The 14652-nt window shown below is 39.6% G+C and overlaps 1 protein-coding gene across 5 annotated transcripts in view; it reads left to right on the plus strand.

Moving 5' to 3' along the window:
* The window catches only part of DACH2 (dachshund family transcription factor 2), a 487625-nt gene that overhangs the window by 455314 nt on the left and 17659 nt on the right, over nt 1-14652 (plus strand). For all 5 annotated transcript variants that reach the window (XM_054038771.1, XM_054038772.1, XM_054038776.1 and 2 more), the window contains 3 exons: nt 4259-4404; nt 5024-5171; nt 11437-11580. In XM_054038771.1, coding sequence (XP_053894746.1) covers nt 4259-4404; nt 5024-5171; nt 11437-11580 — 438 coding nt within the window. The remainder of the gene's footprint in view (nt 1-4258; nt 4405-5023; nt 5172-11436; nt 11581-14652) is intronic.

Raw genomic sequence — 14652 nt, forward strand, 5'->3', positions numbered from 1 at the left:
GCATGCCTGCGGGAGGTCCGCCGGTCCCACGCCTTCAGCATACCTGCCGCCGAATCGCCACTGAAACCGCAGGACCGGTGGACCTCCCACAGGCATGCCGCAGAAGGCCGCCTGACTGCCGCCCTCACAGCGACCAGCAGGCTGCCCCCCGCGGCTTGCCGCGCCAGGCACGCACTTGGTGCTTTGGTGCCTGGAGTCACCCCTGCCTCTGCCACTTAGCATCAAGGGGCCGCTTACGGACATACATAGTCTTATGGCCTAGTGCAGCTGTGTCAGCCCCAGTGTTGCCGGTAGAGTTTCCCAACTGATTATATTTGTACTAGTTCTGACAACTGAGGGCTAAGCCCTACAAAAGTAATTTTTTTACCCTGCCTCTCCAACCCAGACCCACATGTTTGTCACCTCTCCTCAATTGTAAACCCTTTGAGGCTGTCGCTGTAGCTGCTTAGGCTGGGGAGATAGGGTAACAAAATTAATCAGATGTGTGTAGATGTTAGCCAATCAGGAGCAATGGGTGCCAACTTGGTGGGCTTATAAATAATGTTTTAGGATGTGAATAGAAGGGAACTAGATTGTTTTCATACTCGTAGTCTATCAAGTGTGTGAGGTGCATATCACATAGAGTTAAAACAATGTGCTTAACTAGCAGGTTTCTTCTTTAATAAAAATACTGACTAGCCTATTGGTAGTTTCAGGTTAGAGACTAGTCACATAGCATCTATTCCCAGTCCTGATTTTTAGTCCATAGGCTGGAGTTTCACTTCCCAGTCAGGGCTGGGCAAGAGACTGGTGAGCCAGAAGATGAACTACAGTGGTCTGTTGGATCTACAGACAAATTTTTAGTCATCTAAAATGTAGTTTTCAGGAGTAGCATTCAATTCATTCTTGGTATTTACTGTTTATTTCTTTTCTGCAAATATAATTCTTGCCATCCTTTATGTCTAGTCAGCACAGCCTCAAGCAAGAAATTAAAATAAAAAGACTTGCCCTCTAAATGGACTCCTGAATGCTATTACAAAGTGTGCCAGGTTTAACAAACAGGCTCAATAAAAGCAGGCTTCACTTTACCTCAATAAATGGAAAGGTTGTTTGTGTCCTTGGTTAGATAGTAGTTGTCCCAGCTGTATTTCTTGTTTATTCTATTGTGTTATATTTATGAATGCTGCTTTTAATATGTACAGTTCTAGAGGGCTTTAAATTCAAAATGTTTGAGTCAAAACCTTTTCTTCTTTTACTCTAAAAAGATGTACTTATTTAACCCACAAAATATGCTTCCAGCACTTGCCCACTTTTTAATTACTTTGTCAATTAGGATTTCTCAAGCCTCGCTAATACATTTCTGCCGTTGTGTGCACTTATTCAGACTGTGGACAAAATGTAGACACCATTCAGATGTGAAGACCTATTACAAGATTGAAATAGATTTCTAATGCATTTATCATTCATCTTTGCAGCGTGTGATTTCAATCAGAAAAAAATGATGAATGGTTTGACAGTTTCCACCCATATACGCTAAAACATAATATGCTTCTACTAGTTTTCAGCTATTACAGACTTTAACATGCAATGTGACCTTGGTCTGCAAAGCATGTTTGGTTAGCACAAAAACTTAATCATAAGGAGTCATAAGTAGAATCCTTCTTCTTTACTGCCCTTTTTCTGGGACTAGGAAATTTATTGCTTGTGGGACAGGTAGGATATGAACAATGGGCCAAATAGAGTCCAGGGTTATCTCATCTGTGTGAAAACTGCTGCTGAAAATCGATGTGACCTCTGCTACACTGTCATCCCAATTCCCACCCTCTGTGTCCTATTTGTCTTTTGGTAGAAGCTTAGATCTGTGTGCTGTCTCTATGTGTCTCTCTTGGGCCAGATTATCAAAATGAATCATTGCCTGCATACCTCTTATATTTCTATTTATTTTCCTGGTGTTGACTAGGTCTGATGAAATATGATTCTTTTTGCATTTGATCCTCACTGCAGCAAGCAACACCTAATTTAGTTGTGTCTATCTCTTTAAAGAAGAGTAATACTATTTTGAAACTTCAATCTACTGTATAGCAACATTACAAACCATAGACCATGAAACCTGTCTTCACAGTCAATAGTAATTTTCCTTTCAGCCAATTTAATAGTATTACTTTCATCTCCAAGTAGGAGAGATTTCTAGACATTTTAAAGCTGTTATAGTTTTCTGTTATGCATACTTCATGTATTGCTCTCCTTTTGAGATGCCACTTTTGTTTAGTCTGCCTTAACTCTGTAGCATAAATGTAATTTCTGTGTAATATCATATGCAACAGCTAATCAATTAATTTTAAGAATTCTACTTCTTATATAAAATATTTAAACAGGAGAAACGGTATATAGTCTTTGAATCGGTAAGATTGCAGTGGTCTGAATATGTAACCACAGTTGTTTAAAAATAGATAATTTATATGACATAGATCCAGTTTATAAAATGTTAGCTACATAGATGTGAATATGATGTAGGCTTTTGTTATTAATACTTGAGGCATCATTATGAAGATGTTCCATTCAATGCTCTCACACAGTGAAGACAAAATACTCCCTAATATAGATGTCAACAAATACAGGAAAACTACTAGCACTCCTGGGTTAGTTGTTGGCAAATGTATTTCAGAAACATAACACGTTATCTTGTTCAAAAGATGCCCAAGGAATTTGTTTTTCAAGCTATATAATATTACCAATGTAAAGACCTGCAGTTTAATTTCTGTCAGAGTATTTGTAACTGATGTACTGATTCCCTCTGCATTTTTTTTTTTAATGCTGAGGGGGAAAGCCCTGTAAATGTGATGTGATCTAATTGTAAATCTTAGAATTAATATGACCAAGGGACTTGACAAATGAAACTATCAGGATTGGTTGTGCAATTGCCTTTAGAAAACACATGCATCATGCATTTATGATCAATATATTAGTTTCAAGCTTTACTAAAAAGCAATTGCTGTGAAGATGTTCTTCATAACTTCTGCATCTGCCAAAGGAATTAAAGGGGTGTTTCATGGATTCCACAGGAATACTACACAGATATATTTCTAGACATTTCAGATTCAAAGAACATACAACACAACACCTGATGTAAAATAACCGATTTAAGATTTTTGTTCTATAGGTCTCAGCAGTAAGCTTGATACTTAAAGCCATTATGTGTAGAGGAGGGTTTAAAAAAAGGTGGTATGTCAGTTATTGCTCTGCAACAGTGGTTTGCAAATTTTATTCATTTGTGGATTCCTAAAAAAATTCAAATGGTGGTGCGGACCCCTTTGGAAATCTTAGCCATAGGCTGTGGACCCTGAGAAATCTGCGGACCACAGGTTGAAAACTACTGCTCTACAATATTCATTAGTGACAGTGTTAATTCATAAAAAATGTTTTGGGCTCAGAAAGGTTGGTGAAAAACATTTTAAAATGATGTTGCTTCTTTGGAGATTGCCCGTCCATGATGTAAAAAGTTAATGTGTTGCCTGTCAAATAGGGAATACTGTATTGGGCCAGAATCCTGCAATTTAGAAAAGGCACACCAGTTTGGCTACGTATTGTAAATTGCAGGAGAAGGGGTTCTCCCTACTCTACCATGATACTGCCCCCTTTCCATTGCCTGACTTACTTCAGAATACACCCTTTCTCTTTTTACCCTAGATGAAACAACTCACCTAAAATACTCAAAGCATGTTTAGCTAATGCTGAACACTAGATAGGATGACAATAGCAAGATACTCTGTAGGAAAATCTGAACTGACATTTCACCTACAACTGAGACTCAGTGTCATCAAGGCAAGAGGGAATAACTGAGTTGATTTGACTCTGGGAGGAGAAAATTAAAGGGAAGGAGAACTGATAAATTCCCCGACTATAGAGGATTTCTTTGGTTGTAACAGAAAAACCCTACTTTTCATTATTCTCTGATAAACAATTCAGATCTAATGACCTGAGTAACATAGCTATAATTTTGTAATATACTGACATTTGGGGTATGACATAATATTAGTGCACCTCCTCCAGGCTGCTTAGCGTGATTTTTCTTTAACTTGTACTATTTTTCAGCCTTACCATAATCACAATTCTTGCTGCCATAAGACAAACAATGCCAATTTTGCTATAATAGTTATGAGTTGATTTTAAAGTGAATTAAGTCCTGGCCTTTAAACATTTCAGTCACCTGCCTGTATAAGAAGGTTGCCATTGCCAATATATTAACTTTCTGATGTTGCGTTCTAATATGTCTTTACAGAAGAGGTCCAAATTGCTATTCCAATCATGAAACCAACCTTAGATAAAGTCCAACTGGCTGGACAGACCTTGCCTCCTGGATTCCCTGCACCATTTCTTTTTGCTGATGGTTTATCATCAGTCGAAACTCTATTAACCAACATTCAGGTAAATTATCGCGACCAGAGCTACATAATGATAAATTAACTCATAAAGAATGAACATGCAGCATTCCCATTTATTTAATAATTCATACATTCTACAAAATCATATTTCTTTGGATTCAGAGTAATCTGTAAAATCAGATCTATTTTCATTAGAGTTTTTGAAGCAAACTGAAGAATGCTAGCTCCACTTGATAGCTTGTTTAAAATGCAGTGCAAGAGTTAAACGTTTCAGAACAGCAGTAATATGTCTCTCTTAGGGTTTTTTCCCCCCTGATTGTACAGAACATGCAAATACATATGTGCAGTTTATCTATGTTTGTGTTTCTTGAGTCCTCACATGTCTTTTATTTAAGTTTAGTTTTTGTGTGATAAAAAACCTCAACAGGATCAATTTGGAAAAGCTATTTTGAATGAGTCCACACCCCAAAGTTGCTCATAGAATATTAAATATGATATAGCTGCCTAATCTCCTCAGTTGTATTCAAAGGTCTACAAGTTTCCTGTCATATTTTTTTCTATTCACTCACAGATAATGAGCTGATAATAAATGATGATGCTTTATGCTACCATTGAGATTAAATGTAATTTTTCACAAGGTTGATGTATGTGTGTGCTTTTAGGGTCTACTGAAAGTAGCTGTGGACAACGCACGAGTCCAGGAAAAACAGATACAGCAGGAAAAGAAAGAGTTAAAGATGGAGCTTTGTAGAGAGAGAGAACTGAGAGAGAGCTTAGAAAGGCAACTTACAGCTGAGCTGCAAAGCAGAGGTAAGTGAATTAAGAATGGACTTTAGATATGTTTTGCCTGCTCTGAGCTGCTGGTGACTTGGACTTAGCTAGCAATCATAGATTAGCATAATACAATAGTGGAAAAACTGTTAAAGAAAGATTTAAGTTTTAATGTAAAACAAGTTTTTCTTCAGGCAGATCGGAAAAAAACTGACTGTAGGACTGTTTCCTAGAGGATAACTGGCCACAAAATATTTTGGCAGCTCCCCTAGTTGAGAGCTGATTCAGTTCCATGGCTTTCACATGTATTATTACCAGTCCTTCTGTGGGTTCTTAACTTGAATTCTTGATCTGGCAGCTTTAATTTATTCTGTGTTTCCAACTATTATCTTCACCAGTGAGGAGCAGTCTTATTTTGAGAAAGATTCACAAGGAAAGTACATTTCTAAAATGTGTTTACACCAGAATTTCTTTCATCATCTTCCCTCTGAGCTAGCCCATCCTTTTGGGGGTAATTATTACACTAACAGGGAGGCTAGTCAGTTTGCTTCATTTGCAGATGACTCCAGTGCCACACCATGGATCAGTTGGGAGGAGAAGATGCTTATCCAAAACTGTCCTTCCCTGAGATCAGAAGCAAATAACCTTACTAATTCTCCTGTCGTATCATGGAGGGAAACACGATATAGCTCTTAAACTGGGTCTTGTAAGGCTGTAACATGAAGTATAATCACAACAGTACCATTATTGTGTTAGTTTTATAATATGGAGTATTTAAGTGTAACATTTTTCACTGTGGTATTGCAAAAGAGCAGACTTGTCCAAAGTTCAGAATCTACATTACAGGGCAATGTGAAATGCGTCGAAGTTATAGTGAACGTGCTAAAATATTGTCCATGGATTATATCAGAATTCTACCCTTATATGCATATCTGCAGCTTCTCCTGAAGTTGAGACTGGATTATGGGGACAACTCCTATTCTCAGTGCCAAGCCTGAGTAGATGGCCTGGGGAACTCTAGGAGTCAGAAGTGAATGGAGAGAAAACTCCCCAGAGATCATTAAATTGCAGAGGACCTGCAATTTGTTGTACCCCAACAATCCAAAGGAAAGAAACCCTGGTATATTCTCATAAGGTGAAATTCATCCCTATGTAAAAGGCCAGCACAAAATCTGTGCATCGCTTAAGGTTCATTTAAACCATCACAATCCTTACATGAGACTGAAGTGATGTATAGACTTTGGTGGCCTCCAGCACAGGACTAAGTTTCACCAACAATCACTGATGCATCAGCCTTGGGTTTGTTCCTCTCCCAGACCATCTCCATCAGTGCAGAAAGAGCTCCCATGGACCTGGACTTTGTTACACAAAAGAGTGCACAGAGATTGCTGAATTCCCAGCATCATGTCCCCCTCCCCACATTGTAGTGGAACTGCAGCACTTTTGCTGCAGGCAGGAACCTCTATGGCTGACTGGGGTAAGAAGGCAGGATTTGCTCCTATGTGAATACTGAAAGATTGAAACTGAATCAGGCTTTGGTAGTCTCAAGATGCTGCTGTATCTGAAAATAAACAGAATTAAATACCTTCATAAAGCTGCCATAGCTTTACAGTCTACGTGATAATAGAACCACTCCCTCTACACTTTAAAGAAGTATTTTGATTACATTTTAAAATATTAAAAAGCACTAAAGTCCTTCCATTGCAGTCTTAGACCAGATAGATGGAGATTGGCAATATATCATCTGAGATGATCTGAACTATAACTTCAATATATAACTTCAGTTTTATATGTAGTATGAAATTAGTTGAAAGGACTTTTCAATGCAGGCTGGGCTGCTTGACTTTGAGTACGCCAGTTATTTCAGTGGAGACTACTTGTATGCGTAAAGAAATTGGTTTTGGCTGTCTTCTAACTAGATCGCTAGAGAGAGTTGGGTAAAGTACTTGCAGCGAGCAATTGGTGTGAACATGGAAACAGTGACCAAAAAGACACTGTAATATGGTTAAATGCAGAGGCCGTGACTTTATTACCTGACTGGGGTAACCACCCCAAACTACCTGGCAGGGTTGTCCAGTATGAACCAATGGACACCGGTGGCCCTGATGGACTGTAAATCTGGGGTGAGTGTGAAAACCATGAACCCTCAGTTTTTGGGTCCTGACCCACCTTCGTGCTGGAGGTAGGAGAGATGAGGGGAGCCACAATATGCAGCAGACATTGATGTATTCCGCCTTTGCCATGCCATGTGTGTCCAGAACCAACGGACAAGCAGCCCACTGGATTTAGGGCCCTCAGTTAGACCCTTCTGAACCCATCAAAGTTATGATAATTGTAATTCAACATCCCCCAGCCCCAAACAGACCTCCTGAAAACATGAAAAACCCATACAGCTTTGTGTCAATTTCACCATATGGGAAAAGTCACTTCCAGACCCCAAAACTGACAACCAGTATAGTCCCCTTTTTATTAAAAGGTGGTAAGTCAGAGATGAAACAGGGACCTTGCAATGGCTACCATGCATGCAAAGCAGACTGTATCTCTCCTTCCCCTCTTCCATCAACCAGGTGACAGCTAATAACCTGGCCTCACACCACTCCCAGTAGCAGCAATAGGGACTGGGACAAGCACCCAAATATCCCTTTCTTTACAGTATGCAGAAGGTGGAGAAGGAAAGGGGTCGGGACAATGAATCATAGAAATGTAGGGTGGGAAGTGGCCTTGAGAAGTCATCAAGTCCAGCCGCCTGTGCTGAAGCAGGTCTCTACCTCGACCATTCCTGACAGGTGGTTGTCCAATCTGTTCTTAAAAACCTACAATTATGGGGATTCCATTGGAAGCCTAATCCAATGGTTAACAGCCTTTAGAGTTAGGACATTTTTCCTAAATTCCCCTTGCTGCAGATTAAGCCCATTATTTCTTGTCCTACCTTCAGTGGACATGGCAAACATCACCGTCCTCTTTCTAATAGCCCTTAACATATTTATAGACTTACAGGTTCTCTTCTCAATACTGAACATGCCCAGGTTTTTTAACCTTTGCTCATAGGTCAGGTTTTCTAAACTTTTTATAATTTTTGTTGCTCTCCTCTGGACTCTCTCCAGTTTGTCCCTATCTTTCCTAAAGCATTGGACACAGTATTCCCTATGAGGCCTCACCAGTGCTGAGTAGAGTGGGACGACGACTTCCCATGTCTTACATATGACACTCCTTTTAATGCACCTCAGAATATTAGCCTTTTTCACAACTGCATCACACTGTTGACTCCTATTCAATTTGTGATAACCCCCAGATCCTTTCCAGCAGTACTACAACCTAACCAGTTATTCCCCATTTTGTAGTTGTGAATTTGATTTTTCCTCCTACAGCACTTTTCTTTACTGAAATTCATCTTGTTGATTTCAGACCTATTTGCCAAGGTCATTTTGAGGTCATTAAAGGGCACCTGAGGGGCCATATTGAGCTCTTACTATTCTTTGCATCGGGACAGTTTTCAGATGTGCCTTTAATATCTCCTTAAGAAACTGCCAGTCCTCCTGAACTCCTTTTCCCCTTACATTTCCTTCTCATGGGACCTAACCTATCAGTTCTCTGAATCTGTTTTTTGAAGTCCATTGTTCTTATTCTCCTGCTCTCACTCCTTCCTTTACTTAGAATCACGAAATTTATCATTTCAGAGTCACTGTCACTCAAATTGCCCTCCATCTTCATATTTGCTCCCAATTTCTCCCTGCTGCTCAGACTCAAGCCTAAAATGGCTGTCCATCTGGTTACTTCCTCTACTTTCTGAAACAAAAAGTTCCCCTCAATACCTTCTAGGAACTTATTGCAAAGTTTGTGTTTTGCCATATTTCTTTCCCAACTGATGTCTGGGTAGTTAAAGTCCACCATTACTATCAGGTCTTGTATTTCGGATATTTTTGTTATTCCTTATCCAACACCTTCCTGACTGGATAGTCTACAGTAGACCTGTACCATGACATTACCCCTATTATTTTTTTACCCCTTCTACCTTTACCAAGAGACCTTCAATTGGTCTGTCTCTCACCTACTGCTGGACCTCAAAACAAGTATATATATTTTCCCCTACTCCATCCTGCTGGTCTTTCCTGAACAAGCTATACCCCTCTATATAAATATTCCAGTCACAAGACTGATCCCACCAAGTCTCTTTGATGCCAGTTAAATAATAAATTAGCTTTTGGATTAATACTTCAAGTTCTTCCTGTTTATTCCCCATACTCCTTCCATTTGTGTAGGCATCTAAGCTGTTGACATGATTCCCTCACCGATTTCCTGCTTATTGCTCCTATGACCCTAATGTAATTTTCCTTGTCCCCCCAACATCTAGGCCTCTGTTTAACTTTCCTTTTTTATACTTACCTGTGGGCTTTTGTTCTCATTTAATGCTCTCGGTTAATATTTGAGGGACTGATTCACCCTTCCTTAAGGCATGTAGCACTGTTCTTTACAAACACCCCCCTCCCCAATAGGACTGCATGCAGAAGAAGGCTACCCTTGAAGCAGGGTAGCTGAATCTAGGTCTTAATCTTCCCAACTGTTATAAAGGATATTGAAGCAATTTCAGGAAAAACATTTTCATTTTTTGAGCTCTTCAAAGAAAATGGCATTCCAATGGATAGTGCACACTCCTGGGACTCAGGAGACCTTAGTCTCTGCCACTGATCTTCTGGGTGAACTTGGGCAAGTCACTGCACTTATTTGTGCCTCAGTTTCCCCATCTGTTCAACGGGGATAATAATACATAACTCCTTTGTAAAGTGCTTTGAGATCTACTGATGAAAAAAGCAGTATTTAAGAGTATTAACTTATAATACTTTTACCTATTTTGACCTGAGTGTTGGACCAAAATTCTGGATCTGGTGATGTTTCTGTTAGGAGGAGAAATTGATGACAGAATCAGATATTTCTTAGATCCAATCCTGATTTGTTTTGTTATTTAAACACAAATAATGTACAAAGGCCTGTTTTCCTGAACACAGTAAGACTCAAACAGCAGGAGGCAGCAGGGCCGCCCAGAGGATTCAGGGGGCCTGGGGTCTTCGGCGGCGGGTCCCGGAGCAGAAGGACCTCCCGCCGCCAAATTGCCGCCGAAGACCCGGAGCGTAAGAAGCTCCAGGGGCCCGGGCCCCGCGAGAGTTTTCCGGGGCCCCCAGAGCGAGTGAAGAACCCCGCTCCACGAAAAACTCTCGTGGGGGCCCCTGAGGGGCCCGGAGCCTGGGGCAAATTGACCCACTTGCCCTCCCCTCCCCCCACCCAGGCAGCCCTGGGAGGCAGTCTCTTTCCTGACAGTTCCATGCCTCTTTCCAGTTAACACTATGCCCAAAAAGCTCTCTCTCTCTGAGCTTTCTCTCAGAAGCACACTCCTGCTACTGTTTTGATTGTTTCCTTGATTTCTCCTTCTCTGCCTATCTTGGGCTGCTTCTGCTCACAAATACAGGCGCCTCCATCAAACAATACCCAACCCCAGGGTCGTGGGCCTGGTCGTGGCTCCTGCAATTTCAGCCATTTTACTCCAAAATGAGTCTGACTGCTTTTACATTTATTGTGAATGAAGGACGGTCTCATGCCCACCAGTTTCAATGAGGTTTCACCCCAACTCCATAATAGTATTGATCATTCCAGATTTTATAGTACCTGGGAATTCAAACATAGCAAATTCCATTTCTTTTTAATGTTGGAAAATACCACTGGATGTCAAAGCAGTAAATAAATGCTCTGGTGTGTCAATGTGAATATCACTGGTCCCAGCATCTGACACATGCTTTGCATACATTACTAATATAATTGGAGTTCTATGTAGAAAGCAAACAGTCATCGGGGAAGGTGACTAATGACGAAGAGAAGAGTTGGAATGGAAGACTAGACACATGTCATTGCTGAGGAAATTACATTTTTATTAGAATTGGTGTAAAACAAAACTCCAAGTCCAAACTCTCTCAAACTTTGTGAAATGCAAATCCAAAACTAGTCCAAATTTCACTGCTGGTCCCTCAGCCTGATTCTGTCATGCTTGCTTACACTGAATGGTATACTGCTATCAATGGGATGCTCACTCTCATTGAGGATAGCGGGATCAGGACATTTAAAATTTTATGATCCAAACATTTTCACATTTTGGATATGGATCTATAATTTTTGTAGCAGACCCATTTCTGATATTTTCCTCTCCTGGCTCCACAGAGCTTGAATGTCAGCTGATAAGTATCTTTGTTATGAAAGCATTATTTATAGCTTACTTGGAACTATTTAATGAAGTCTTTGAACTACATTTATTTTCCAGCAACAATTCAAAAGCGCTTGAAGAAAGAGAAAAAAGCAAAGAGAAAATTGCAGGAAGCCCTGGAGTTTGAATCAAAGAGGAGAGAACAAGTGGAACAGGCACTTAAACAGGCCACGTCGGGTGATGGTCTCAGGATGTTAAATGGTAATGTTTTAGTTGGACTTTGACAATTAAGTTAGAATTATGTTTATCAGTTCTAATTCGCTGGAAAATATAAAATAGCACTAGAGATGCAAAAAACAAAGTCCGTTTTTAAACACGAGCCTTGTCCAGAAATAATTAAAAAACAAATTTAAGTCAAGTGCTCTGGGTCATGAATTAAACAAGAAAAAATAAGTAAGTCTAGATCTAGAAAGAAAGAGGAGGGCAGACATACAAATAATGCAGGAATGCCAAGAAAGACTACACATTATTACCCTAGAAACCTGTTACAGTGATGGCTGGGTCTGTGTGAAACTTGTTGGTTTCAGTTTGCATGAGGTTCTGTGACTTTCCCATCTGTGCAGATTCAGTTTCATTTCAAAAGTTGAATTGAATTTCATTCCAAAAGTTCAACTTGTTCAAACTCATTATGAACTCATTCAAACTGAAGACTTATTCAGCTTACTACGGGCTTGTCTACACTGTCAACATTAAAACGCTGCCACGGCAGCGCTTTAATGTGGCTTGTGTAGTCACGGCAGAGCACTGGGAGAGAGCTCTCCCAGCACTCTAAAGAAACCACCTCCACGAGGGGCAAAGCTCCCAGTGCTGGTGCACTGTCTATACTCACAAGTTACAGCACTGAAACTTGCAGCGCTGAGAGGGGTGTTTTTTACACCCCTGAGTGAGAAAGTTGCAGCGCTGTAAAGTGCCAGTGTAGACAAGCCCTACATTGCATAAATCTTTGTGACTGTTTAGGTTCACAGCCATCTCAAGTATTGTAAAATAAAACCACACAACTTAATTTCCAGAAATGTATGAATAACCAAGGACAACAAGTTCTATCAAGTGATATTAAAAAATATTGAGTCTAAAGAGATCTGAACAAAAATTAGCACTTCTGTTTCTGTGTTTTCACTTGGTTTCAGGTTCTGTAGCAAAAGGTTTACACAGCCAGTCAACTGATGACTGTGTTGGAGTAAATTGAATCTTGATATAACCTAAGATCCATTTGCTTGATTTTTTTCAGAGGTGCCAAGGATCTGCAGCTCCCATTGACTTCACTGGAATTTGTAGATGCTCAGCATTTCTGAAAATCATGTCAGGGTTGTCAGTACTCCACTAATTTTATCAGCATATAGTTAAATCTACAATTAATTGTGCTCCTTTAGACATTTAGACAACTACTTAATTTGCTATCAGGTAGATGTCTGTAGTTAACATTAACACCTGCAAGAAGCACAAATGCTGGTATTTAGATGTTAATCTGATTTCACTGGCAAATCAGGTAGCTCATTAGCACCCAACACCACAATTTAATGGCACGTACAATTTTATGCCCATAACATTTGAAGGGTGATTGTGAAGAATTTTGTTTTTAAATTAACTCTGATGGTCTCTCCCTGTAACAGATACTGTTGTTAGTTACAGAAGAGTTTGTTGTTTTATGAACATACAGCGTATATTTTAAAAGGTTAATAAAACCCTTTAGAAATATGTACTGAATGCCCCAGATAATTGGGAAAGGAGGACATTCAGATTATTGCTAGTTTAAAATGCAGCCTTTGTTCTTATTTATTCCTTCAGATCCTTGACATTCAGACCCAGTGACTCTCTCTCTGTGCGATGCACCAGCATACACTCTGCTGGTGACATCGGGCTCATACAAATACCAGTAAGGGCAAGGAAAGCCCATTTGGCTACAGTCATTTGTAATTTTTTTTGGTAAACATTTATATATATATATATATGATAAAAATATTAAAATCTTTGCAACACTATACAAGTATGGAATTTACCTTCTTCTGTAGACCTGCACTGGTCCCTAGTGAGGGTTAGTGGTGGTTGGGATGTAACCAGCTGAGTGCATGCTAGTCCATAGTACCAAACAAGTACTGGAAGTCTGGGTGTCACCGACCTAAAGGAGGAAAAAATAAAGGTAAGTTTAAACTAGCAGAATAGTTATTGGGGCATTTAGCACAAAATTCTAAAGTTGTATGACTCCTTAAACTATATTTGCAGGTCCCTTTTAAATGGGCTCTGCCAAAGTTTCTAAGTGCTGTATTATAAAGGGAAAACAGATGTTTCCACAGGATGGGGGAGGGCATGAATTCAAATCACATACTCCTCATGTTAATCCTTGATGGCATTGAATGGTATAGTGGCATCTGTTATCCCAACACTCCTGGGTGTTTGAGCCCCAAAGCACCCACAAACACTGCCTACAAAGACATTATCAGCATTAAACTATGGTTCAGACATGTATATGTGTGTGTGTTACATCGTTAGAACATCTCTCCTAACTTGGGAATAAGAACGCAATCAGTTTGGTGGGAGTTTCCTTTCAGAGATTTGGAAGTGCTTCACATTTCAAATTATTAAAAATATATAATTTTGCTATGGGACCTAAAGCATTCTTAGAAAAGACTTGGAAAGAAATCTTGTACAATTTCTGCTTGAAGTGCGTGTGTGTGTGTGTGTGTGTGTGTGTGTGTGTGTGTGTGTGTGTGTGTGTGAGTACATATATATATATATATATACACACACACAGAGTAGAGGGTTAACACAAGCTTGAGAAAAAACATTTAAATAACTATAACAAATATATACTGCTAGTCTTCTTTAGGGGAATATTTTAAAGACATTATCATAACATACAATTAGGGCAAGGAGGTAACAGTGTACAGCGGCTTCAGATCATACCATTTGACCCTCTCAACGGCATTGGCTGCCCTATCTAATATTTTGCTTTGCAAGTATGCTGCTAGGATGGGGCAATTTAGTTTAGTATTTTCCCCATCTGAATTTCCATTTTTTTCATGCGAGAGATGGCACCAGTACTCCAAAAGAGAATTTCACTGACATATTAATAACATATGCTGATTACTATCGTATCACCAAACAATGTGTGAAGTATGTTAAAAATAATTCACTATAAGACTGGCAATCCTTTTTCACATTTGATAAACAATTTACTACTGGAAATTCTGTGAAATGCCAATGTTTTATGCAGGACTAGTGTAAGTTAAAGATCATCCTGGTTTGCAATAAGTATTTTTCTAAAGCTGCATCAAG

Source organism: Malaclemys terrapin, chromosome 9, assembly GCF_027887155.1.
Source record: "Malaclemys terrapin pileata isolate rMalTer1 chromosome 9, rMalTer1.hap1, whole genome shotgun sequence".
NCBI lineage: Eukaryota > Metazoa > Chordata > Testudines > Emydidae > Malaclemys > Malaclemys terrapin.